The sequence below is a fragment of the Ambystoma mexicanum genome, chromosome 7q, assembly GCF_040938575.1.
Source record: "Ambystoma mexicanum isolate Mex_15411 chromosome 7q, UKY_AmexF1_1, whole genome shotgun sequence".
Classification (NCBI taxonomy): Eukaryota; Metazoa; Chordata; class Amphibia; order Caudata; family Ambystomatidae; genus Ambystoma; species Ambystoma mexicanum.
Window position 1 is genome coordinate 897,886,669 of NC_090941.1, and position 25,893 is coordinate 897,912,561.

The 25,893-nt window shown below is 47.1% G+C and overlaps 1 protein-coding gene across 1 annotated transcript in view; it reads left to right on the top strand.

The window, feature by feature from the left end:
• The first annotated feature begins 234 nt into the window (after positions 1-234).
• ME3 (malic enzyme 3) overlaps positions 235-25,893 on the top strand; it is a 697,492-nt gene continuing 671,833 nt past the window's right edge. Inside the window, exons 1-2 of the mRNA XM_069639735.1 lie at positions 235-483; positions 1,244-1,484. Of these exons, the coding sequence (XP_069495836.1) occupies positions 1,278-1,484 (207 nt within the window). The 5' untranslated portion in view covers positions 235-483; positions 1,244-1,277. The remainder of the gene's footprint in view (positions 484-1,243; positions 1,485-25,893) is intronic.

Consider the following 25,893-nt stretch of genomic DNA (forward strand, 5'->3'; position numbering starts at 1 on the left):
CTTTTATGCATTAATGAAGATCCTGGCACATGTGCTTGTTTTGTTACCGAAGCTATTTTAAAAGCATGTTATATTTATAATCCGTTAATATAGATAAATCCGGATTTCTATGCCATTTACGTGTAGATTAACTGTAGAAGGTGCCCCAAGCCGTTCCGGGATTTCACTACGCATGTATATATCCCTGATCCAGCAGCTCTACACAGTGCTGGTGGGATAGAAAGGGAAGACAGACGACGGGTGTATTCTAAGAGATGGGACCTGCTGCGCTCGTCTCCGAGGTCACGTGGTTCAGCCAGAGCAGGGGGCGGGGCAGAAGCCGCTGTCACTTCTCGGCTCTAGTAGTTGAGGCCGTAGCCGAGCATCAGCTGTTCCCATCCCTGGCCTGCTGCATATCAACAACCCCGGCGAGGAGCAGCAGCTCGAGAGGAAGGCGCAGAGGGAGCCCAAGGAGAGCCGCGGAACAGCAGCAGCCCGGCACCGGTAGGGGGAGGAGGAGGCGGGCATGTCTTGGGTGGGCTGCTTCCTGGGGCAGTGACAGCCCACCTCTCTTCTCCACCAACAGATTGCACCCCACCCTCCCCCCGACCCGCGTGGGTGCATGAGAGACAATGGGGGGCTTTTATCGCCTCGTCCTCCTTGCTGGGACAGGCTTTCTGCCAGAGAGAAGTAAACGCTTCTGCTCCTTTGAACATGCTCTTCTTTATTGAGATGCACGTGTTCACCTTCCCCTTCCTGGGACAGCTCCTCCAGCCCACTTGCTCCTCCTTATTTGCTTTCTATGGCCCCATCCTGTGGTCCCCCATCCCTTTGTTCCCGGGAGACCTGTAACAATGGTAATAAATTCGGCAAAATAACAAATTGAAGAAGGACGGTCATCTATTATTTATATAAAGTGTAATTTCGCTAAAGTTGTATCGTGTAATACTTGAACTGAGTCGAAGTAAGCGTGGTACGGGGGGCCCATGCTTCCCCCATCGCCCCCTGGGGGAGGAGGGGTTGTGCGTGTGCGCGCCTTTCACGCATTTAAAATGTGCATTCTGCCGCAGTTGTCTTCAGCCACCTCCGAAGTCATGCACGCTTCCTTAAAGTATGGCCATAGCATTCTTGAAATAATTAGACACAGTTGGAGCACCCATAAATAAGATCAGGCAGGACGTGTTTACAAGGATGAGAGTTTCTTAATTAGCCAGCCATATGCTCTTCTTGTTCTAACGGTGGCACTTCCTGTCCCCTTTTGTAGATCAGTCGTCTGACCTGTCCTGAATTCCCGAGGCATGATGTCCACGTGCGGCAGGTCTGTCAGCAGAATGCTGGAGATGTTGCAGAGGGGTCCGAGGCTGCCACATCTTGCAGAGCCCAGAAGGGCCACTCTGGAGGCGGTGAGAGTCTGCCATTCAGGGCTACCCCAGACACAGACAGCAAAGACTCAGGCCATCAAAAAGAGGGGCTATGACATCACAAGGAACCCCTACCTTAACAAGGTAAGCAACCAGTGGTGATATATTCTCGGTATAATGTGTATTTAATTTGTGAGTGGGCATTCGTGGGTAACTATACCAAGGGGCTTCTGTGCGGTTGGTTCTCAGATTGGCTTTGGTTGTGTCTTCTTTTTATTATCAGGGTATTTATTGAGCACAGACCTAGCTTCAGGAACCAAGCGCTTTGCAACCCTAGGGGTAGGAACACAGCGTGGGAAGCAGAGAAAGAAGTAACTGGGAGCTAACAGGGGAGGGTGGGAAATTGGCAGCATGTGGGAAGATAGTGGGGAGCAGATCACTGAGTCTCGGGTAGGGTTGGGAGTGCAGGGTGTATGGACCTACGTGTTGAAGAGCCATTCTTTGAAGAGGAAGGTCTTGAGCTCTTTCCTGAACTTTAGAAGTGATGAGGCAAGTCTGATGTTGAAGCAGAGGAGGTTCAGAGTCTTGGATTGTAGACAAAGAAGGCCTGTCAACTGGTTATTTTCCTTCCTGCACTGTCGTGATTCAAGTCTGCACATTTACTTAATTCTGGTGGAACGCAGGCCTCCGGAGATGCTGAGTTTCTCAATGAGGTAGCTTGGGGACTCCACGATAACAGCCTTGTAGATGATGCAACAGGATTTGAAGATCATACTGGCTTGCAGCAGGGAGCCAGTGCAGTTCGAAGAGAGCCGGGGTGATGTGGTCGAATTTGCAGAGTCCATTAATGAATCTTGCTTCTGCAGGCTGGACACATTTCAGGGGTGCCAGGGTAGTCTTCCTACTGACACCTGTGACCCACAAAAGTTCTTAAGATGTTTGCCTGCTATTGGGGTGGTGGTATGTATACACTTATGAACCCGCCATGTGTGGTGCATACCTCATATGCTTGTATAATAAGAAAAGGTATTTTTTAATTGCTTTTTCGTCATTTTTAATTCTGTGAGTACGGGTATCTATATCTGATCATCCCGATCTTGTACATGGCATGACTATCTCTAAAACACACATAGTATCTGGATTGTAACTAATTCGAATCATACATAAAAATTCAAAATTTGTATTTATTAGTCGCACAATTATCTATTTAGCACATACATAACACAATTTTGGATTATAACAATGAGTAGACCTTTCTCACAGGGGAACATGCATAGGATCTAATCCTGATAAAAATAAGTCAATTAGAGTATCCACAGAATGTGTGTGGACTCGACCTTGCTAAGTATTCAATGGAGACCAAGGTAATGATTTGCAGAGAAATGATTTATGAAAGTGAGTGAAAAAGAGTAGATAAATAAGAGGTGGAACGGTAAATAAGGGAAAAGACGGATGTACCACTCATGGAGTGGTGCATAGATAAGCAAGTAAATATATTTCTTTCTTACTTAATTATTCCATTGTAGCTTATATGGCACAAGTTGTTTTTCCTTTTCTTTTGTCTAATGTCTAGAGTTGATATAGGTAGAAGTTTGCCACTAATGTGTCCAAACTTTCTTTCACAGTCTGGAGTTCATTTTCTAGATAAGGGTCTGCCAACGTGTTGATGAACATCAAATTGATGTTTCTAGGCATCCAGAGGAATTCATCGGAACCCCTGGATACGCACGTTTCAGCGATCAAGGAGTATAAATCGTGTCACTTTCGTCAGGGAATCTACGTTGGACCCTGTGGAGACATGTATATGTGCTTTTTAGTGTCATGCCAATGCACATCTAATAATCATTTAAAGAGCCCAAATGGTAACACCCATGTACACTTACCTATAATCTGTGACAAGTGGCATGTTCCAGCTAACTCCGGTCCACCTAGGGTGGCAGCGGTGAGTAAGGTGTTGATTTGGTTCCTATTTGGCAGAAGCAGGATGAAATTCCCGTTATTTCAGCACGGTTATCTCAGTCTATCGATGCAGGGCTGCAGAACGTTCCGTTGTTCTGTGGACTCCTCTTCGTTCCAGGCCGTGTATAGATTCTGTGATCTGGTGTATATAGAGCGGTAAAGTGAAGTCCCGACAAGTAAGCACTTCAAAAGTGATGTGTGTTCTCCTGTGTGTGAGGGCCCTTAACCCGTGCTTATCTGTCCAACCTGCATCCCTTCAGGTCAAAAGGGGCTATGGGGGGCGCTGGGACCTCGTGTATCTGCTGTTGTAGGGGTTTCATCTGGTAAACTGCTACCATTGGGGGGCATCTCTATTGTTCCCCAAATAGATACCAGAAAATGGTCCCAGTGTTGGTGTACAAACGAGCATGCAAGGGTGCATATTGGTGCACAATAACAGGCAGTGCGAGTAGATCAAGTGATTAGGCAGAGCTCACTGTGCTGTATGGAAATATCCTTACATATGTCTTCAGCATCTATCATTCGCCTGGAGCCCTGATGGCTCCCTATGTGTATCATGACCTGTTCACAACTGGTATTCCTCCAGCTGTAAGGATCAAACAGCAGTATGTCGGGAGATTACTGCATCATGGGTCACATCGCTATAATCAATGTCTGAAATTCTATGAGGATCACTGGCTCACTCACAGCTCCATTCTACCTGCAGCCCCTGTAGTTCTGGGTGTCTCCTGAATGGTAGCTGAGGAAAACGGTGTGAGCTGCGTTGTTAAGGAGGCGCTTTTGTAACATGGGGCGCACCCGATGGAGCATGTGTGCTATAGCACATAGTCGTCATGATGACCTTGTGTGTGTGTGTGTGTATACCTGCGTCAGGAGGACCGTACTCGTGCACGGTTAAACGGCCAAATTGATTGGTCCATGTGAAAGTGATGTGTATGTGTGTTCATATCATTTCTGTGGTCACCAGTCCAGTATCGCAAAACCGCATTTTGGTGGCACCCAGTATTATGTATGTTTGGTGACATCTTGCTGTATTGTGCATGCTGGGGCACGAAAGTAAGGGTACCTCCAAATGTAAATATAAAAATGAAAAGGGAGTGTTGTAAGTGTACAGTTGGCTCTCAAATGCTCTGGGGGCCACCCGAGCAGGGAGGCCTGACGTGAATAATTGAGGCAAACACACTATGGCGTGTGGAATCAACACATCTTTATTCCACACCACAACGTGCATAACTAACGGTTTTCCCTTTCCCTTGTCCCGCCCCTCTCCCTAGCCCAAAGTCACTTCCCTGTAGTTCGGGCCCAAACAACGACGCGGGAGGGCACTTAGCTCAAAGTCACCACATGACATCTCCCCCTGTTTAGCATGCCGGATTAACTTAAGATTTACCCCATTTCTTCAATCAGTCTCTGAGGCTTTATGCAACATCATTGAGGCCGCATTGGTAGGTTGGGTGCCATCGCAGGTGGTTGTTCATCCGACTCTCCGCTGCTGGCCTCTTCCTCTGACTGCTCACCGTCCGCTTGATATGAGTCATCCGAGAACGGGAAATTTTGACTACAATACGAGTGTTCCCAGATGGTGGGCATGGGGCCCGTGAGTTTCTTGAAGTGAGAGGAGGTTCTCATTATGGACTGATGCTGGTCCCCACGTGCCATTATTATGGTGCCCTTTTTGCTGGTTACGATCAGTCGTTCTGATGCGAACGTTGGATACTTCTTTCTTACTTTCGGCTGACGCACTAGTACGTGATCTCCTGGTTCTATGTGGCACTCTTTCCCTCCTTGGCGGGAGTCTGCTCTGTCTTTCATTTTTCGCTTTCTCTTCTTGATCTCGAGCCCTGGCCTGCTGTTCAAAGGGCACTGTTTGCTCTTGTTTGGGCCCTCGGGCAGTCGTGTTCTCACGGTTCTGCAGAACATGAGGTCAGATGGGCAGACTCCCGTGGTGCTGTGTGGGATGTGTCGATATTCACACAGGAGTTGGTACAAGGCCTGCTCAAATGGCGTTTTGAGGTTGTTGACTACCTGTAGGGTTCTTTTTATGTTGGCCATGAATTTTTCCACAATGCCGGTGGCTTGGGGCCATCGCAGACTTCTCTTCCTATGCTGGAAACCCATGTAGCGTGCAAAGTTCTGAAAGTCATGGCTCGTGAAAGGTGGGCCTTTGTCTTATTTTATGATCTTTGCATGTTGTCTACATACGGGATACCAATCTAGTGCAGGGATGACACAGGTAGCTTCTATCAGCTGGTCATCTGGAAAGTGTTAATGTTTGTCGATTAATACAAGTATGTATGCTCCATTTTGTAGTGGTCCAAAGAACTGCACAGCTAGTTCTTCCCAGATGCATTCTGGAAGCGGGGACATCTGCATTCGGTTGAGGTGAGAGGGCTGCGCGACCTGGGAGCAGATGGTGCATCTGCCTATGACCTCTTCCACTATAGTGTCTAGTTTGGGGAACCATACTTTTTGTCGTAGGAGGCGTTTTGTGGATACTACCCCCCCCCCCGGTGGCCTTCATGCGCCAGTTCGTCCTTCACCAGTCCTTCACCAGCTCCATGCATCTTATGTCGTCCTTCACTGATTCCGGCTCATTTCTGGCCATCTTCTTTAGGTGGGATGTTTTTCCCGCTTTGATGCAGTGAGCCACGAATGCAAGGGCCTGGTCCCGTTCCGATTCTTTTCCGAGGGTGGTCCAATCTACCGGCAAGGGCTGTAGGTGGTGAATTATGTAAATGATGTACGCATTAGTGATTGAGGGGCCCGCTTGGGCCGGCCCCGTGGGGTGTCTTGATAGGTAGTCGCCAGGGTTGTCTTCCTTGCCAGGACGGTGTACAATGTGAAATGTGTAGTCCTGCAACCTCAGGCCCCATCACGCTATTCTTGGTGCCATTCTCGCTTTGGGGGTCTCTGTAGATTGTCAGGAGGGCCTGGTGGTAGGTAATAACAGTGAATGCCTTTCCATACAGGAAGAGATGGACATACTCACAGGCCCACAATACTGCCAGGCTTTTCTTTTCTGCCTGGGAGTACGCTTGTTCTGTGATTGTGAGGCTCTGGCTGGCATAGGCCACTATGAGCAAGTTTGTCTGGTCCATGGGGTCTTGCTGCATAAGTATGGCTCCGAGACCCACAGGGCTGGCGTCAACTATAACTTCCGTCTTCCTCTTCCTTTCTGCATTGAAGTAAGCCATGTCATCCAACATGGAGATGTTGTTTTGGATGGTCTCAAAGGCGTTTTGACAGTTTGCTGACTGACCACTAAAAGGGTTGGTCCTTCCTCGTGGGCATGCAAAGAGGGTTGCTGACTGTTGCGTAATCCTGGAGATACCTGGAGCAGTAGCTCGCAAGTCCAAGGAATGAGCGAAGTTCTGAGAAGTTTTGAGGTGGCTGGGCGGTGTTCAGTGCTGCTACCTTGTCTGGATTGGGGCGCATCCCTTTCACTGAAAATATGTGTCCGAAGAATCTGAGCAAGCCTTTCCTGAACTCACATTTGGTTTTGTTGAGCGGCAGACCCGGTGTAGGGCCCTGTCATGCTCTTCCTTCGATTTGCCGAACACAAGGACCTCATTGGAATAGTTGAGGCAGTTGGGGACATGGCGGATAACTTTGGATCTCCTCTTGGAACAATTCTTCCGCGGACGAGATGGTGAAGCTAAGCTGCTTGTATTGGAAGAGGCCCGTGTGGGTGACGAATGTGGTAATGTACCGTGATTCAGGGGCAATCTCGAACTGGTGATGGCCTTTTGTGAGGTCTAACATTGAAAAAAATGATGCACTGTGTAGTAAATGAATCATGTCGGTTATCCTGTGCGCTTGGTGACTTTCTCACTCGATTGCTTTGTTCGCCCTCCTCATGTCCACGCACAGCCTGATGGAGCCATCCGGCGATTTCTTCAGGACGTGTACTATGGGTGACACCCATGGGGTGGGTCCTGTTGCCGGCTCAATGACATGTTTCAGGAGTCTGCTGATCTCTTCTTCAACTTGTCGTTGTATGTTGATGGGTATTCCCCTATATTGTTGAGTGATTGGCTTGACATCCTTCATTTTTTTAGCTTTCTGAGTCCTTTAAATAGGTTTGGGAATGCAGCTTTGATGTCTTTGTGCCTCGCAAAGTATTTGTGGGTCATTAGCTGGTATAAAATATGCTATACTAAATATGACTTCTGATTTTAGGACATGTAGCGGGATCTTTGCTCTGTGTGCCTTATGGGTGCACGTGGCTGTGATGACGCCTTTACACGGCAGTGGCAAGGTGGACCCATATGGATAGATATTGACGGTAGATCTCTTGAGCTTTGGGGCCCTAGATAGTGAGTTGTAGGCCTCTTCTGTGATTATGTTGACCATCGCCCCTGTGTCTATGAGGAATTCCAGGGGGGTGTCGTTAACTTGGTGCAAGAGTACTGGACTGTGTTGGGTCGCTGTGCTGTTATTCAGGTCCCACATGTACCCTTTTTTTGCATTGGTTTTCTCCCGACGAGGGCTCTAGGGTGATCTCATTTCGATGTACCGGACACTGCATCTGAAGCCTTCGGGTGGTCGATGTTCTTCTCGTACATAGGATCTGCTGTATTCGCGCTCATCACGCCTCGTCTTCTGGGTATGCTGTCAGGCTCGACCTCGTGTGGGCTTACTAGTGTCGTCTTCCGTCGCCCCCTTAGTGATCTTCTGCTGACCGGATGTATGGGCGTGTTTTTGCAGATGTCCCTGAAGTGGTCATCGCCGCCACCTGCAGCGCATTTCTAGCCCAGAGCCGGGCAATCCCCTGTGTGAGGGTATTCATATCCACATCTGAAGCATGTGAGATCCGAGTGTCTGGCCGGCAGGTTTGGTGTGGCGTATAATTTATTGACTTGATCAGGTTCAGGGGCTTTGGGTTGTATTGTGACCTTGCCCATATTTGTCTAGCTGGGATTCTACTGCCACTTCCATGTGAGCCAGGCCTAGGATCTCTTCTGTGACCTTTTCTTCTGCATGAGTTTCTTGCGGAATGCTTGAGTCGCATCAAGCGATGACTTGGGATCTTAAGGCTTCTTCATAAGAGTATCAATGAAATTCACAGTGTTTCAACTTGATCCATAGTATCATAACAAAGTTGTCAAGAGATTCCCTTTTGGCACGTTGTGTGAAAGATGTGTCTTTCATAGTCGACGTTGGTATGGGGTACGAAGTATTCTGACAGTTTTGTGTGTAAGTCCTGGAATAATGCCATCTCGAGGTTGAGTAATTCCCCTGCTGCTGACTGCGGGTCCAACTGCCATAGACTGGGTGTTTTTTAGTCTTTCATCATCACTGAGCCTTGTGGCTCCTACATATAATTTGAAATCCCTTAGCCAGATTGTCCATCGTGGCCCCAGGTTGCTGGTGTCATGTAGGTCGAACGCATGTGGTAGATACAGTATCTGTGATCCTCCACCCGAGGGAAGGGTGGGTCCTAGGGTGCCGCTGGCCGACGTGGATGCAGTGTCCTCTCCTGACATGGTGTATGTGCTTTGGCGCCCTGGGAGCGTTATTCTTGTTCAGTGTTGGTGGGTGGGGTGGTCTTCCTGCCCATTTTTCCTCCTCGTGAATCCTTGAGTGTTGTGATCTGCACTGGTAGTCACCCCTTGTGTATAGGGTGTGGTAGCCCTTTCTGTGTCTGTACTTCTGCAGGTGGAGGTCTTCCTGTGGCTCTGGGCTGTGCCCTTCTTAACCCTCACTTTGTTTGGGAGTTGATCTGTACTGGCCGGGGGGGGGGGGCACTTGTTTCCTGATGGCCATGTGGTCTGCGTGCCTTGGACTGCTTGCAGGGGGTGTCTGCTTCCCCCCCTCCCACTCCGTACCTTGCATCTTATTTCCTGGCTTTCTGCTTTAGGAGGCGCTCCGACACGTGCCCAACAGCACCCTCTGGCTTTGCAAAACTGCAGGTTATGTGGCTCGCTCCTCAAAACCACATGAGCGTGGTTTGCGGCGTCGCCATCACCCGCAGGGCGCAGTTCCAGTGGTGGTGTGGGTCCCGACTAGAACCCCGTCGTCGCCAGTGTACAGTTGGACCTCAGGTGCCCTGGGGGCTGCCCAAGCATGGAGGCCTGACGTGAATAATAGCGGCGGACACACTACGGCCGGTGGAATCAACACATCTTTATTCCACACTGCAATGTGCGTAACTAACGGTTTTCCTTTGTCCTGCCCCTCTCCCTAGCCCAGCGTCACTTCCCTGTAGTTAAGGCCCAAACGTGGACCTTCCCACATAACGATGCGGGAGGGCGCTTAGCCCAAGGTCATGACGTGACACTAAGTACTCCGTCCCTTTATTCTTTTGCTGGCATGCTCTACAGAGGAAGCTATGTTGTGTTAGGTATCTGGATTGTTAGGATGAATCACTGAGCCGCGTTCAGGTCGCGTTCAGGTCGAAGATTGCTAGTCATAGCAATGTTTAATAAAGCGGCTAAAGGAATAGGAGTACGACCCTTTGGGTCACAACCCCCTTCTTGTGCTGTAATTGCTTTAATACTAGGGTGTATAATGACTGAGTTTCAAAAACGCATACATGTGGCCGACCCCCAACGTGAATTGCAAGGGGCATGAAGTGTTATTACACCACCCCTATACAGAGGGTTAGAATTCCCACTGACTCCTCTGACCCACAAAGTTCTTAACATGTTTGCCTGCTGTTGGGATGGTATGTATACACTCATGGACCCACCGTGGTTGGTAGCATACCTCATATGCATGTTCGCAGGAGTGGCACATGTCGCATCTCTGCATGCCATCTACCAACTCTGCACTAATGCACCTGAGATAGTGGATGTTAATACGGAAAAGCCCACACTTCAGAGTCTCTAGCCTCCGAGTCCTGACTACTGCTAGGAACAATTGCACTAGAACATCCGACCAGGACAATTCATTCTTCTAAAGTGTGCCTTTCTCCAGTAACACTTTGATGTGCTGTTGCCAATACTCTACCTTTCACATGTATGTAGATTCTAGACCCGCCGGTCGTTCGAGTTGCGTGAGAACTACCCGTGCACTGTACACCCCTGCATCATCTGCCACCGCTCAGACATGCAGTAGGTCGCGCATCTTTCTCGATGTCTGCTTGCAACGTACGTGAACTTCCTGTCCATTGGAATTTCCAAATGCGTATAACCTTTTTTTTCCTGCAAAGGTTTGGTTGATGCCAGTCACTATTTGTGAACTTCAGACTTGTGTATTTAGATCCGTGTGTGGTCTTTTGTAAAGGAAAAGTGAAAATGAGAGCTCCCTTTTTAGTTTCGCCCCCAAATGGGGCCTGATTTCAATATTCATTATGTATCTATGGCGGTCTGCTTTGTCTTCTGAGCACAGCTATCTTGAAGCTTTGATTAGCCCCATGCTATTCCCACAATTTCCTTGAACCTGGTATTGTGTGAAATGTATTCAGTAAATGCTCGATGAATTATGTTAGTGATGGGAGAATTTTTTTTAACAATTGTAATTATTATTAGGGTATGTATAGAGCGTGGACCTAACTTTGGGAAGCAACAGAGTGCTTTACAATCATAGGGGGAAGAACACAGTGAGGGAAGCAAAGAAAAAATGAGTGCCACTCATGTAATTAGATGAATCGGTTATTATGTAGTGCCTGCTGAAGCATGTTTTGCTGCTTTACTGCTGTCAGAAGTAGTGCACTTCATGGTACTTGTAACCATAGCAGGAGTTGCAAGTAATGTACTTCCTGGTACTCCATTAATCAGCCTCCAAAGATTTAACAACGTATTTAGACCCTGTTGGGTTCTGATCATGGAAGCTGGCTCTGATCACAGGATCAATCACTTTATTTTTTAAGTTTGGTGGAAAGTGCCTCATATGTTTGGGCTACTTCAAAGTGCAAACCTCACTGAGCTTTTAGGCCAACTGCAGCATCTGGGTAATGATAATTCCATGTGCCATGCCTGCCTCTTTGCAGAGTGCGGCTATTACTGCTGGGCTTAACCTATATTGTAAATGGGGGCTCTCGGTGGGTATCTCATCCTGGGGGCACAGCTATGACGTGTTAATAACGAGGTTTTTGATCCAATCTTTTTATTTATTTTTTTGTCTCCTCCTGGTTGACTTTTTTCAACATCGCTGTCACCCGGATACTTACTCACGTGATTTTTGAGGAGTACATTGTAAATCGAAGGATGAAAAGTTGACAAAATGGTGTGAGCCGATGCAATGTCTAGTCAACTGTGTTTGCTGGTGATTATGATCATGTCACGTCCTACTTACCTCCCTTTCTAACGAAACCTTCTCTCCCGCCTGCCCCCATGCAGTCTTGCTACTCTGCAGGGACCTGCAAGCAGCACGTGGCGTCAAGAAAACACTAATAAAGCTGTGCTTATGGATCACCAATCAGCCTTTGCTCGGGTATTGGTTGCTAGCGTTACATATGCAGGGATGACCAACTGTTAAGCGCAATATATCCATAAGCCCCCATGCCAGGGGACACGGAAGACCCTGCAGGCGCATTGCACAGTGGCATTGTGCCACATTGACTGCCGCTCAAGGTTTCAAATGCAGTACCAGTTGTCGCTATTGTTTGCGAGGCTCTGTGTCACTTGGGCTCTTCTCTGCCTGAGAAAGTATCCTAGCCACAGCAACCCAGCCTGACCTTGAGGTGTCTGGAAACTGCCCATTGCTCTGAACTGGATGTCTGTATTTAAGCATACAATTCAAAGATCCTCCAAGCGCTTACCTGCATGAGGTTTTCTTCTGTTTTACATCACCTGAGACTGATGGTTTATTCTGGTGTACTGACACTTTTACTCTTTTCTATTACCCTCAACAACCTACGTCTATCAGGGCTACATTGCTCAATAATGACTGCTTTCTGGAAAGATTAACAATTTAAATGGCAATGTATAGTCTGTTTCTCGTACATTTTCTTTACCGTATGTGATTATGTAGCTCTGATTTTAATTCGGTGGAGCAGAATTCTGATCCATTTAAATAAAATGAACGGCATTCATTCCAATATTGATCATTCTTGGTGTCTTCATTGCAAAAATGTATTGGGATTTGTAAGCAGGAACGCACCACACACAATGCAGCCCCTTTAGGGTGCTTTAGAGGAAAACGGAAGCAACGACATCCCTCCAATGAGTGGTCCAAAAAATACAGTGGGTTTAAAAATTCAGGAGTAGCAATAACTCCTATGGGCCAGAACACCCCGCATATACTAAAGGACATGTTTGGGGGGAACTCTGGAAAATAGAGGCCTGGTATGGTCATTCTTTTACAGTTAGCAGGGCACCTTTTGGGGTGCATGGAGTGCAAGCTAAAGCTGATGCAACTTAATGGGGTGAGTTCTCTTTTAGGCTTCTCTTGAAGGTTGATTGCATCCATATTATACCATGGTCGTGTTACTGTGATCTACTTAGTTGGGGGGATATGACGGTACATGCTGTGCGTGCAGTGCTAGGATGGAATCGGACCTCCTCGCCAGAGTAACCAAAGGACCGGATCACAATAAGCCTCCACTTCGTTCATGTGCAACTTGACCTTCACAGTGCTTAAGTTGCCTTATTTCCTCCAAAAAGTAGCTCCTTTAAGAAGGATGCTGTAGGAAACAATACTACGGGTGGTTTCTGATCATCAAGGGGTTATATGTGGTAGGAACGCTTGTAATCTCGCAACTGCTTTATTCAACGTTGCCAAATGAAACAACACATGCTTGAAGGGCAGGCCACCATGCTGTGCTTGAGCTTCTGCTGGTGGGAACATGTCACACTTGTGCCTAAGCCCAGTAGGGGTGAGCATGTAGGGTACGGTATAAGATGTGCCACCAACTACTGGCCCGGCACGGTGTCCCTCCCAAACGGAAGATCTGAAGAAGCACCACATGATCTAAGAAGACTGCCTCGGTTATTGCTCATGTAGACCTAACCTTCTGCATAGGAAGAGCATAGTTCAGGAAGTAATTTACTGCCACCGTCAAATTGTTTAGAATTTTGTACCTAGTGAAAACTCTTTGGTTCAAGCATACTTTGTAGGACGTAGGTTGGTATGGGAATTTGCAGTTTTGTATTGTGCTATAGTTGTTGCTGTTCTGGTTTGTTTGCTTACTTTGACTGCAAGGATCGCCATGACTAATGTCAAGCTAGCCTTCAATTTTTCTGATTCCATGGCCCAGCCTGGTAGGCTTTTGGTCAGGAGACGTTGGCCTGCACCATTGGATGGTACTTCTTGTTCAGTTTTAGGGCAATAACCGGTAGTGGCCTAGTGGATTGGACCATTTATTGATCGATGGTTGCTGATGTTTTCTGCAGTGTTGTAAATCTTGCATAAGTCGATGATGTATATTCAGCCTAGTGCCGTAAGTGGTAAGTTTGGTACCTAATATCTAAGAAAATCGCATCCTCAATTTGTAGCTAAACAAACATAATTGTTCTTTTCTTAGCCGTACTTACCGGCCGTAAATATATGTGCTTGAAGATCTATTTGGTTGTTTCAAAACGAGACGCACTTGTGGACGCGAGCAGAGTGGCAAACGTTCTCCCTGATCTGAGATGGTGCTGGCTACCCCCACTTATCCAACTGTGTGTTCCTGGGCAACATGCTAGGTCTTGCTGTAACTCCCTTCCCTCATTTGCGAACATTGTCAGCGTTTTGAGAATGGCTGACTACCAGTATTTTGAGCTTGCCCTAACTCTTACGCCTTACACTTTTTACGTTTTAACTGGCTGCATACTTCTAAGAACCGCATGTAAAGTGGTGCCATTAAAGAGCAATGCCTGACGCTGCAAAAGCACCAGAAACCGCCAGTCTTGACCCCGCAGATTCACGTGAATCCCTGATGCAGAAGTGAAAGCTATGCTAAGGGCGAACTCTGCGTTTATAACTCTTTATCAGTTCCCTTCTCATGAAATCTCATCGGCCGGGGTAGATAGGAGCTACTATTAGGCTTTGGTCAAAGGTTGAGCAGGGTAATTACCTTTCTGTAATTTCATATCTAGTTTATGGGAGCTACCTGTAGAACTAATGGCAGCTATGCGAGCACTGCTGAGTAACGCAGGCTCTAGGTGTGGCTGTGAACCACATGTGTAGTGTGAGGACTTTCATACTGTCTACTTGCTTTATCATTGCAATACCTCCACTTTTGTTCTCCCTTCCTTTCCCTTCAACATGGCCGTGGGCTCACATGACAAACCCTTGGCAAGCTGAAGCGAGAACTTGAAAGAATGCACAGTTTGCAGAAAGCAAATGAGCTGCTTGTCTACCACTGCCAAGGCCACATATCTCACAATGAGCGATTGCAACGAGAAGGCCAATGTGAATACTATTATTGTCTTCTAGCTCTGGAGATCAAATTGAACCGGGCTTCTTCATGCATGACTACTGCAGACTTCTGGCCAGTAGAAGTCCATCTTGTTTTCTGCATATGCACCCAGCCCAGCTGTGCCCAACCTTGAGGTTTTAAATCGGTAGCCACTTTTACCACTGTCTGCAGAGTATTGTGAAGCCCTTTATCATGTGGGTGGACCAATAGGACAGCACAGGAACAAGGGTGTTTCACTATTGCAGGCGTTATCTTAAGCAAGAACCCTTTTCCCCAAGTACAGGCCATCGTTGTAAAAAGGCACCTGTGATTGCCTTCAGATATAAGCAGTGATGAGGAAGGTCTTGCTGACGTTGCACCGTGGATGGGGGAACATGCTGTTTGGACTGAAGGACCCTGGGGCAAATCCTTAGAGCAGTAGTCTGTAACCTTTTGGTTCTCCAGATGTTTCCAACTACAACTTCCACCTGCCAGAGCCAGCATAGTCAAAGGTGAGGGATCCTGGGGGTTGTAGTTCAAAACCTCTGGGGAATCATACAGCCTTTAAAAGCCCCATGTAGCCCGGTGTGTGGTGCATTGGGGCCTTGAAGGCGATGCAATGAGTGGCTTGTAGAGGCTGCATTTAGAGCAGCGACAGTTCTGGACAGGCTCGAGTTGGCTGAGCAAGCATGGTGCACCGCCTCAAAGACTGCTTTCATATTCTAGGTCGAAGGGGGCAAGTGCCGTTTATGGCCAAAATTCATTGAGGGGAGCCTGAGGAGGAGGACCTGCATCCCTGGGCGTCAGCATGTGAGAGAAGGCAAAGCGGAATCCAAGATGACACCTGGGTTGCCTCCTACATCGAGCGTGCGTCCAGTTCGGCCAATCATGGGGGAGCGGCTGAACCAGTGACCATTGGTAGAGTTTAATTCCTGCACGAGTTCAGGTTCGGATGGCTAGGCAGCAAAGAGTGCTGGTAAAAAAGGGTTCACTGAAGATAATCTGATAAAAACTCCAGTAATTACAATCCATTTTCAGTGTAAATGGATTCTCGAATTGGGGTCCTCTGGTGAGGCCATTGGTTTGGGAGCAACCTGAGTGAACACCTCGTCACTGCATTCCAGTTAGGCACAGCTGTTTGACCCCTGTAGTGTTATCACCTTTCAGTGTGGCAGTGCCCATGTGATGTTGGAAGGACCGGTTTCTCAATCCTGCAATTATTCTCTTTCAGTTTTGCAGTGGAACTTTCCTGTGTGAGGTGATCATGGTGCAGTCCGGCAGTGTAGGTCACCTTTCAGTATTGTAATGGCAGTATCCTCTCTGTTAGAAGCGTCCAGGCTTCCAACCTTTTAAGCGAGGGTTCCATTTCAGTAATGCCGAGATGTTTTCCTCTCCTACGTCGGGTACACTTCTTTCAGTATTGGTGAGATGGTGTCCTGTCCTACGCGGGGTACACTTCTTTCAGTATTGATGATGATGATGATGATGATTAGTATGGTATTTATTGAGAGCGGACCAAGTTCCGAGAAGGAACGGATCACTTTACAGAGGTATACAACAGTACAGATGCATAACGGAGCGCTATTCAAAGATAAAAGCAGAATGGATATACAGCGGGGGTTAAAATACAGAGGAGTAAAGCTGTACAGGCTGGCGGGGAGGAGAGGGGTGGACGGCATTTAGCGAGTCAGGTGGCGCAGGGTTGACGTGATGGCCTAGGTGTTGAGGAGGAGAGACTCTGTGAAGAGGTGGGTCTTGAGTTCTTTTCTGGATTGTAGGAGCGTGGGGGCGAGTCTGATGCTGATGTGGAGGAGGTGCCATAGTCTTGGGGCATAGGCAGAGAAGGCTTATTTCTGGTCCTTTCCTTTTTGCAGCCGTGGATTTCAAGTATGCGTGAGTCTTTGTTTCTGGTGATGTGCTGTCCACCAGAGATGCTAAGTTTCTCTGCGAGGTAGCTGGGTGACTTTAGGGTGTGCCTTATAGATCAATGCAGCAAGACTAGAAGGTGATTTGTGCATGCAGTGGGAGCCAGTGAAGGTCGATGAGGGCCGGGGTGATGTGGTTGTATCTTTGTAGACATTTGATGAGGCGTGCAGCCGTGTGTGGGACACTTCTCAGGTGCAGGCACAAGAAGGGAGGATGACGGGAGGACTTTGAGGAGGGGATTGCCCCCATCAACGTGGAATAGGACCAGCGCTTGGAACAGTGGATCCAAACTGGTCCAGAGGGAGGAAGGGCTTAACCTTCCACAGGAGGGAGAGCGAATACCAAGCTGTCGTAGCTTTCTTAGCTGTGTGTGTCTTGAAGGAGAGGTGTTTGTCGACGTGGAACTCGAGGGACTTGGCGCAGGAGGTGAGCTCGGGTGTGAATCCTTCAGAGTTCATGGTTGATACCCAGGTCTGTATCTCATGCTGTTCAGGGTTTTTGGTAAGGGGTTAGAACTCGGTCTTAGAGGCGTTGAGCTTCAAATATGCACTGGACATCCTAGACTGGATCAGCAAGAGGCAGGTTTTGAGCCTGTGGATGTCCTTGACAGGAGTTGATTTTGAGCTAAAGCTGTTCGCCGTCTGTGTATTGGTGGATGTGGGTGTTGTGTGTAGGTAGAAGGGCTCCCAACGGCTCATTGTATAGACTGAAGATCACTTGGTAGAGGATGGAACCCTGATGGGTAGCATTGATGATCTAGAGGGAGTCGATCTGAGCAAACTGCCTGCAGTTGGCGAGGTAGGACTTGAACCAGCGTAGGACAAGGTTGCTGATCCTCGTGCACCTATGTAGGGTGTCTGAGCGCCTGGTGGTTTACTGCGTCGAAAAGCAGCCGAGAGGTCGAGTAGAACCATGAGGCAGGAGTGGCCGTCATCAAGAATGTTGAGGGCATCGTTAACCATATGTATGATTTCCGTCTCCCTGCTGCATCTGGGCCTGAACCTGGATTGGTAGGTTTGGAGGAGATTGTTGTTGTCAATGTGTTGCTGCAGTTGTGCAGATACCGCTTTCTCAATGATCTTACCTGGGAAGGGAAGATGGATGATGGCGCGATAGTTACCTAGGTTGTCGGGATCCAGAGTGGGTTTCTTTAGTAGAGGGAGGATTTTTTTCTGTCTTTAGGGTCGATGGGAAGGTGCCTTGAGTTAGAGAGCTGTTGACGATCTCCATGTAGGGAAGGAGAGCATCTGGATGCTGGTTTGATGTTGTCTGTATACGAGGTGGCTTTGAGGGTGGCTAGGGTTTCTCCCAGGTCCTCTGTAGATAGTTTCTTATATGTTCTCCAGGGTGCTGAGATTTCGCAAGGAGTGACATGAGGTGGGTCTGTGGATGCAGAGCGGGTGTCTGTGTGCTGGCGAATCATGCTGATTTTGGTCGGTCGATGGATGAGTGCTTCCAGTATAGAGTCTCAGTTCGGTCCATGGGAGGTGGAGCTTGGCGAAGTCTTCTGCGAGGGCTTCTATCAGGAAGTTCTTTAAGGACCTGAAGGTTTGTCTGATTGGTTTCTGGTGTCTGGTGGGAGTGCTTGACTGGGGCGGTGTGCAGGATGTTGGAACGGCACGGCCAGGTGGTCAGACTGTGGGAGAGGAGAGCTGTCGTGAAGGGAAGGCAGTGTGTTGATGATTAGGTTCAGGATGTTACCTTTCTTGTGCGTTTGGCCTTTCGTGCGCTGTGTGAGTTTGAGGGTGTCGAGAAGGCAGAGGAGTGTTTCCTTCATTGGTTTGGTGGTCTTGTTGCGCCAGAGTTTGAAGTTGCCTAGGAAGATGTTGTTGGCGTGCGTAAGGTACATGGTGTTGACCAGGTCAGTGAAGTCTCTGATGAAGGCAGTGTTGGGTTTGGGTGGTCTACAGATGAGATGGGTGACTGTGTCCATCTGGGAGAGTGGGAAGTGGCAGGCGAGGACTTTGAAGGAGCCAATGTTGGCGACGTTGAGTCTGGTGCAGGGCCACAAGGTCTTGTGGATGACTGCGAGGCCTCCGCTTGTCTTGTTCGGTTGGTCTCTGTGTTGGATGGTGTAGTCATTGGGGACAAGGACGTCTAGGATGTGGGTGTCAGCAGGTCTTGTGATGAAGATGGTATCAAGGTTGTGTGTAGTGATGAGGTTGGCAATGTCCGCTGCATGGGTGATAGCTGAGCATATGTTGACGAGCATCAACGTCTGTGTTGTGGACGGTGAGGGGATGCTGATGGCTTCAGGCTGATTTGGGTGAGGTTGCTGCATTGTGTCGTCCATGCCTTAGAGGAGGGGTATGGCGTTGCCTGGTGATGGTGGGGATGGCTTGTGGGGACGGAGGGAGAAAACGCATGTTGGCGCATGCTTGCCTGTTGTCTGAGCAGAGGTTTGAGCCCTGGGTCCCTCCGGTCCAAACAGGAATTGCCCTTTTCTTTGTCTGCCCTTCACTTCGGACTGAAATAGGTGTACTCCACATTGCACAGGGCTCCATCTCTGCAATACTTAAAGCGTACCCTTTGTAGGGCAGGACACCATCTCCCCAATACTGAAATGGGTGTACTCCACATAGTACAGTACCATCATTTCTGCCATCCTGAAAAAAATGTACCCCACCTAGGATAGGACACCATCTCAATAATACAAAAATAAAATGAACACCAAGGTGGTGTGCTTCGTGATGCACACTTCTTTCAGTGTTGCAGAGATGGTGTCTGCCCTACGTGGTGTACACTTCTTTTAGTTCAGTATTGCCGGGATGGTGTCCTGCCCTACGTGGGGTGAGCTTCTTTCAGTATTGCAGTCCTGTCCTACGTGAGGTGCACTTCTTTCAGTACTGGTGAGCTCGTGTTCTGCCCTATGTGGGGTGCATTTCTTTCAGCTTTGGTGAGATGGTGTCCTGCCCTGTGTGGGGTGAACTTTGCGTTGCATATTGGTTCCTGCCCTACGTGGGGTGCACTTCTTTCAGTATTGGTGAGATGGCGTCCTTCACTTCTTTCAGTATTGGTGAGATGGCGTCCTTCACTTCTTTCAGTATTGGTGAGATGGTGTCCTGGACAGGGGCAGTCTCTTGTCTTTTTATGTGAGGGACAGTTGCTGACCTTTGCAGTAATTTACTACTTTCTGTATTGCTGTGTTATAATGTCATGGGCGAGGGCCACCGTTTTCAGTACTGCTCTGAAGATAAGCTGCCATAATTCTAAAGCGGGTGTAATCTCTAAAACTATATTCATGGGTAAATTATATTAGAGGAGCACTTTAATTTTGATTAACTCGTGCATCCACTATTTTCGCGAGTCGTCCCCATTGTGCACATCTAAACACCACAAAACCTTTCTGTGGTGTTTAATTGTGTGTATTCACAGAATTACGTATGCACTATTTTACACACCTTTTTCAAATGTCAGTTTTTGCTTTCTTCTCCAGGGACACGTGCACATTCCTTTGGATCTTGCACTGAATATTTAACTTGTTTTGATATCTAAACAATAATTCCTGGCTAATTGCTGTATTCACAGCCTGCATACGTGATACCCGGAAATCGTGGACTCTCTACTCTCTGGCACATTTCAAGGTTCGAAATTGAGAGGGGCTGGTAGCTATTTAGCTCCTGCTTCTAACCTAGCAGACCATGGTTCGCCTAAAACCAACCGCTTCCAGGAGCTACTTTTGTCTCCCCAGGCCAATTGGTGTCTTACAAAGATGCATATGTGACATTAACTTTGAGTATTTGAGAATTCTTATAAAGAAGAATCAGGGCACATCTAGTGCACATTACACAATGAATCATACAAAATGTTAATATGTGCATCTCATATGGAAGTTAGATTGGCGGTGCACTGGGTGCTTGCTCCTGGTTCCCCAGCAGTAGCTCCTGGCTGATGCCTGACACCCAGGGCTGGTTTTATCCCCTGCTCATTGAATCTTAATTTAGAAACCTGCATTGCAGATGTGGTAATCTGCAGGACAGCTACACTTTCTTGACATAACGTATGATAAAAGACGCAAAAGACGACTTGATACAAAAGGCTGGCAATATGGTTCTATATAAACTCCTGCTTAGGTGTTGAGAGTACCCATGGCTGTCCCAAACTCTAATATAATAGGCAAGCTTGTTGGTAATGAGCCTGATGCTTCTAGATGGTGACTGGTAAAAGAATGACTTTACATACGACAGGCATGGGATAGTTTGGTGTGGGAACTTGTTTTTTGTTTCCCTTACAGCAAGCGGGGTAGGGCTAGTGCCCAAGGTTGTATATGGGCATGCTGCCAAGGATGCAGGCCTAGTCCTTGAAGATTAAGTAGGATCATCATTGGCACAATCTCACATTAATATGCTTAATTATGTCTTTGAAAGATAATAACTAGTTTTGAGTCACCTAAAGATCAGTTTTAGTTGACTTGGCTTACGAAAGGCATCAAAGATGTTGGGTAGGCTACAAAACAGACCAAAACCTGATTCGTTTTGGCTATCATTGTTCATCCCTTTTTCTCTGTCCCATACATCTTGTGATGGTCACTGCCCACATGAGTGGCTGCTCAATGAGCTTCAGAATGGAGACCAAATGATGACATCTGGTGTATGTATTTATTTAAATGTATTCTCTTTCAGCGACTTAATCGGGGGAAGGGTCAAGTGCTTTTTTCAGAAATGTTGATTTGTTTTGTGGATTTTTTTTTTAACACAAATTTTGGATTGTAAAGATTAGGATATAAAGAGGTGGCCTTGGATATTGTACAAATATTAAACCAGACAAATGCCTCCATGTGGCAGGGTTGTGCAATCTGCAGCTCGCACTACAAATTCCATGATCGCTCACCATTGCATATGCTGGCATGGACTAATGAGAGTTGTAGTCCAAACAATCAGAAGATCCAAAAGTTGCAGACCCCTGTATGGTTAAAGTTTGTGTCTGGACTTTGGAGGTAACTCGGGCAAGTTTCCAATGGCTGTTGATAAAGGCTGGACTGTTCAGAGGCTAATCAGTAGCTTTAAAAAACACAAGCATGGCTTTCTTTGGCATGCTAAATTATTCTAGCTGTTATATATATTTTTTTTTCAAACTAAAATTAAGCCCAAAAGAGGGCCAAATCTGCGGAATGCACTCCCAAGAGCAGCCAGGTCCAGAGAATCCAGTACTTAGGGCTGCACGGCAAAGATCAGGTAGCACCAAATGTTCTTTATTAATAAAAAGTGCATAGCAAGGGAGAACCGGAAGGTTACACCAACGCGTTTCGCGATCAACTGACCGCTTGTTCACGATAGTAGGGTAAACGCAGAAAATGGACTCATTAAAACACAATTCAAGCTCTATGGTTGCAATGTGTAGTGTCTCGTACACCACGTAACTCCAATGTAGGGAGAAAAACAATCGGCCATTTTATAGTGCCCAAGTGTTACCTCGTATCGACCTTAATAGTCTCAAATAAAAACATTAAATAGAATGCTGAACTTAAAACGGCAATTTACAGATTTAATTATTGCCGCTAACGCCACAGAGTACAACAAAGAGGGAATAGATGAAAGAGACGACAAATACCTCACAAAACCCTAAAATGGTCAGAATACAAGGTAAAATATTATTAAAAAATATAATAATAATACCTGTAGGACAGAAGGAAGGAACCGCACAAGCATAAAGTAAGGAACGCCTTGCAAATGCAAAATACAGAGAGCAATGGCGAGCTGCATAGCCCCTTACTATGATGTATACAATATAGGTATGTAATGTACTTAAGAAGGTGCGATGCGATGTCAGCGGCATACCTAAGAGAATCAAGAATATAATAAAATGAAGCCTGCCCCAAAGAAACATAGTAATGGGGCAAACTCACAGGTATATTGCCGTCTCCCATCTAAAGACCCTCTGTGTGGTGTACACGTGCGTTAATAAAATGACATTAATGTATACGCCTTAATCATTGGTAATCTCGATCTAACCTATACATTGAGTAATATATATATATATATATATATATATATATATATATATATATATATATATGCAAAATGTTCAATTACCCTTTAATTTCAAAACGTTGCTTAAAGGGTGCGCAATTTACATTTTACCCAGCTGCCACCAGGCAATCACATTGCAAATGTAGATAGTGAAATACCACAGCATGGTGTCCTCATGACAACCTTTTGATTTTAGGTAGAGAATTCTGAAAATGTGTTTCCAGTTCGGAGACCAAAATGAGGATGCAGGTCTCAAATTCTGCAAGTCTTCTAGACCTCACATGTTTTCGTGAAATAGAATTGCGGCGAATGTTACTATTTTGTACCAAAATATTTCTTTCCAGCAAAAGGTTATTTAAGTGTGGGTTCAACCAGGTAGTGATCTACATTTATTAAGCAATAATGCCACATTGCCAGGGCATTGCCATATGTTAACGTCTCCTGGCCAAAGGTAATACGAGGACCAACAGAGGTTACCACCTGGTAATGTCCTCAGGAGGGGCATTATTCCTATTGGAACATTCTACCCACTAGGGTAAAATGGTCTGTTTTTAAAGCCAAGGAGGACATTTAAAATATTGGGACAGAAGACTTATACTGGCCAGTACAGCCTTCTGCCACTAAGTTGCCTGCAATTGAACGGCCAACATTCCAATGTTCTAATTAAGCTACTGAGCCTTAGCGCTGAGGCTGTGCCACAAGAAATGTGCCCTGAACGCCTGGATAAAGGCCAGGGTGCAGCAAAGGCACTTAACAAGGTTTACCGGGCCATAATGCCCAGCAAGGCCCGGGGGCAGAGTCTATGGAGAAATCTTAACCAACCCACTCTTTCATTAGCAAGACGGTATCAATGGTAGAAGCATGTAATGCCTTTATATGCATTCTCTGCTTTCTCCAGGTAATGGCTACTCCGCGTTTGGTATTTACATTAACATGAATGTACAGGTGTGTTATGAGTGAATTTTCAGAACCCGCCCAGCGGCCAGCATATTAAACCCTTAGGTCCTCTAGCCAAACTCAATCCAGGAAGGTGGAAGAGCAGTAGGGCCATGCATGGGGACTTCATCACCTGCCATTGACTCACCGCGATCAATGTCAATATCTGTGTACTGTTTTCCATGCTCCTCGGATGCAGCCTTCTCGGGAGGGTCTAGAATGCAAACAATATTGGGAAGCTGAAATGGATAAAACTATATTAGCATGCAAGAGGGAGTACTGGAGTGCTAATGGGGGTCAATCAACACTTTGGGTGTAATGGAGAGGGGAGAGCAGACATAGCAGGTAATGGCCCTTAGCCTGCGCAGAGGCCCTCTCTTTATTCAGCCATACCAAAGCTCAGTCTAGTGGACTTTTATCGATCAAACACAACCCCCCCCTTCCACATCCCGCAAAGTGTTGATTTAATATCACTGTATCGTCTAATGAGAGAGCGAAGGTCAAACCTACTTGCGGGTACGCTTAATTTATGCGATTATCCATTTAAGCATTTTAAATATTGTAGAAAATAGTCTTTGTTGCTAAAGCAATCTAATGCTACTACTGTGAGTCCAAGATCACTCCCAATGTATTCCACGGATGAGCTTGCTGATGTAGAGTTTCCCAAGCCTTGTGATCAGAGTTCAGAAGGTGCCCTGCTGGTGGCATAAGTAGAGCTTCAAAATCATAACTTGAAATGTTGATAAACATTTCAAAAAGGATTCTAAAGGGATGACTTTGAAAGCTTTGTAATTGTTCTCCATGCATTTTCCATCCCACACCTTGCTCCAGGATCATAGCTATAACATGAATGTCTAAGGGCTTGTCTGGTAAGCAGAAGGCCGGCAGCTAGTAAAATGCATGACATGAGGGCTGTATGTGTCCGGATACACCTCTTGCTAGATCTTTGACCTTTGATAGCATTCATGCTCACTGTATTGAAATACGTTATCTATTTATCATAATCCAGTTTTCATTTTGGTGTGGCATAGCTCCACATTCTTGGGATATGAGCAAGTCCTGAGGTATGAGGATTGGGAGAACCTAGGGGCTGGGGACTGCCGCCTGCTCTGGGATTTCCCCCAGGGCCTCATCCCATCCGTAGCTTTGTGTGCTATACATCTCAGGGGGCAGAGGGCAGGGAAGAGACTTTTTGTGATTGGAGTTGTGGAAGTGCATGTCAAGTGAGCCTCACTTAGACGGTCCTTGCTATCAGTCTCCTGATAACTGGGTGCAGTGCCGATGTAGGTGGAATAGAAGAGGGCATAGGTGAAGGGTTGTATACGAATTGTTCGAATTACAATTGGTACATATGTACGGGCGTAAACCGTGAATTCAGGCATTCGAACAATTCGGGTAATACCAGGTGAAGATGTGCCATGGGAGTGAGAAAGACGGAGCGTACCAACAGACCCTGAAACTTCATCCATCTTCATGCAGTCGCGCCTTGCATTTGGTTCGGCACCTCCTGAATAATGCGTCTGCGTCTGTACTGTAGAAGGAGGACCTGAAATTCCTTTGTCAGGAATCGTACTCCAATTGACTGGAGATCCTCTGAGGGTGATGGTTGGGATTTCTTGGTGTTGATCAGAAACCCATGAACAGTGAAGCAGTTGCAAGTCCTGAACCCGCCATCCTCTGCACGTTTGTGGGGAAGGAACCAGAATCCGAAGATCATCCAGGTAAGGGAAGATGGGCACCCTTCCTCATGCAACATGCCCATCTGGGTTTCCTGTATCTGGCGAAGACCCTGGCAGCCACCTTACCTCTGTGGTTTGATAGGATCAGATCGCCTACTTACGTAGTAGAACCCAAACCTTCTGTGGCATGGCTTCATTCATTAGGCGATTCCCCAGGTCACGGAGTCTCCTTATACTATCATCAGGGGGCAGGCATTGGGGATTGAGTGGCTTGAGTCCCTTTTCACCACGTCCAGGACCCTATTATCTGATGAGCGTGATCAAAGGAGAAAAAACTGAGCCATACTGCCCCCTACTGGGCTCAGAGAGTTGGACCGAGCCCAGAGAGGACTGCATTATCCTAGGTGGGGTTGCAGGGAATCGACTTGTATTTTTTAGGCAGAGCCCTGTTACCCTCGCTCACCCTTCCCTCCCTGCGGCAAGTACCAAGAGCCCATGGTAGAGTGACTGACCTTACACCATCAAAAGCCAGATCTGAGTGACAGTCCTCCCTGTGTATGGTATTGAATAGTGGCGTACAGTCTACCCCTTGTTCCAAACGGGTGTGGAGACCTTGGAGCTCGACCAGGAAACCTGAGAGGGGACAGATGTATATTTGGTGGCCCACGGGAATAGGAGGCCCACTATATAGTTCTTTCTGAGGGCACTGTCAAACATCTTTGTCCACCATGTTGTGGACTGCCATAGAGTGGTGACCCATGAGGCTGGATAGGAGGGATTCTGTAACCATTGCAGTGGGGGGTGTTGTCCATGCTGAT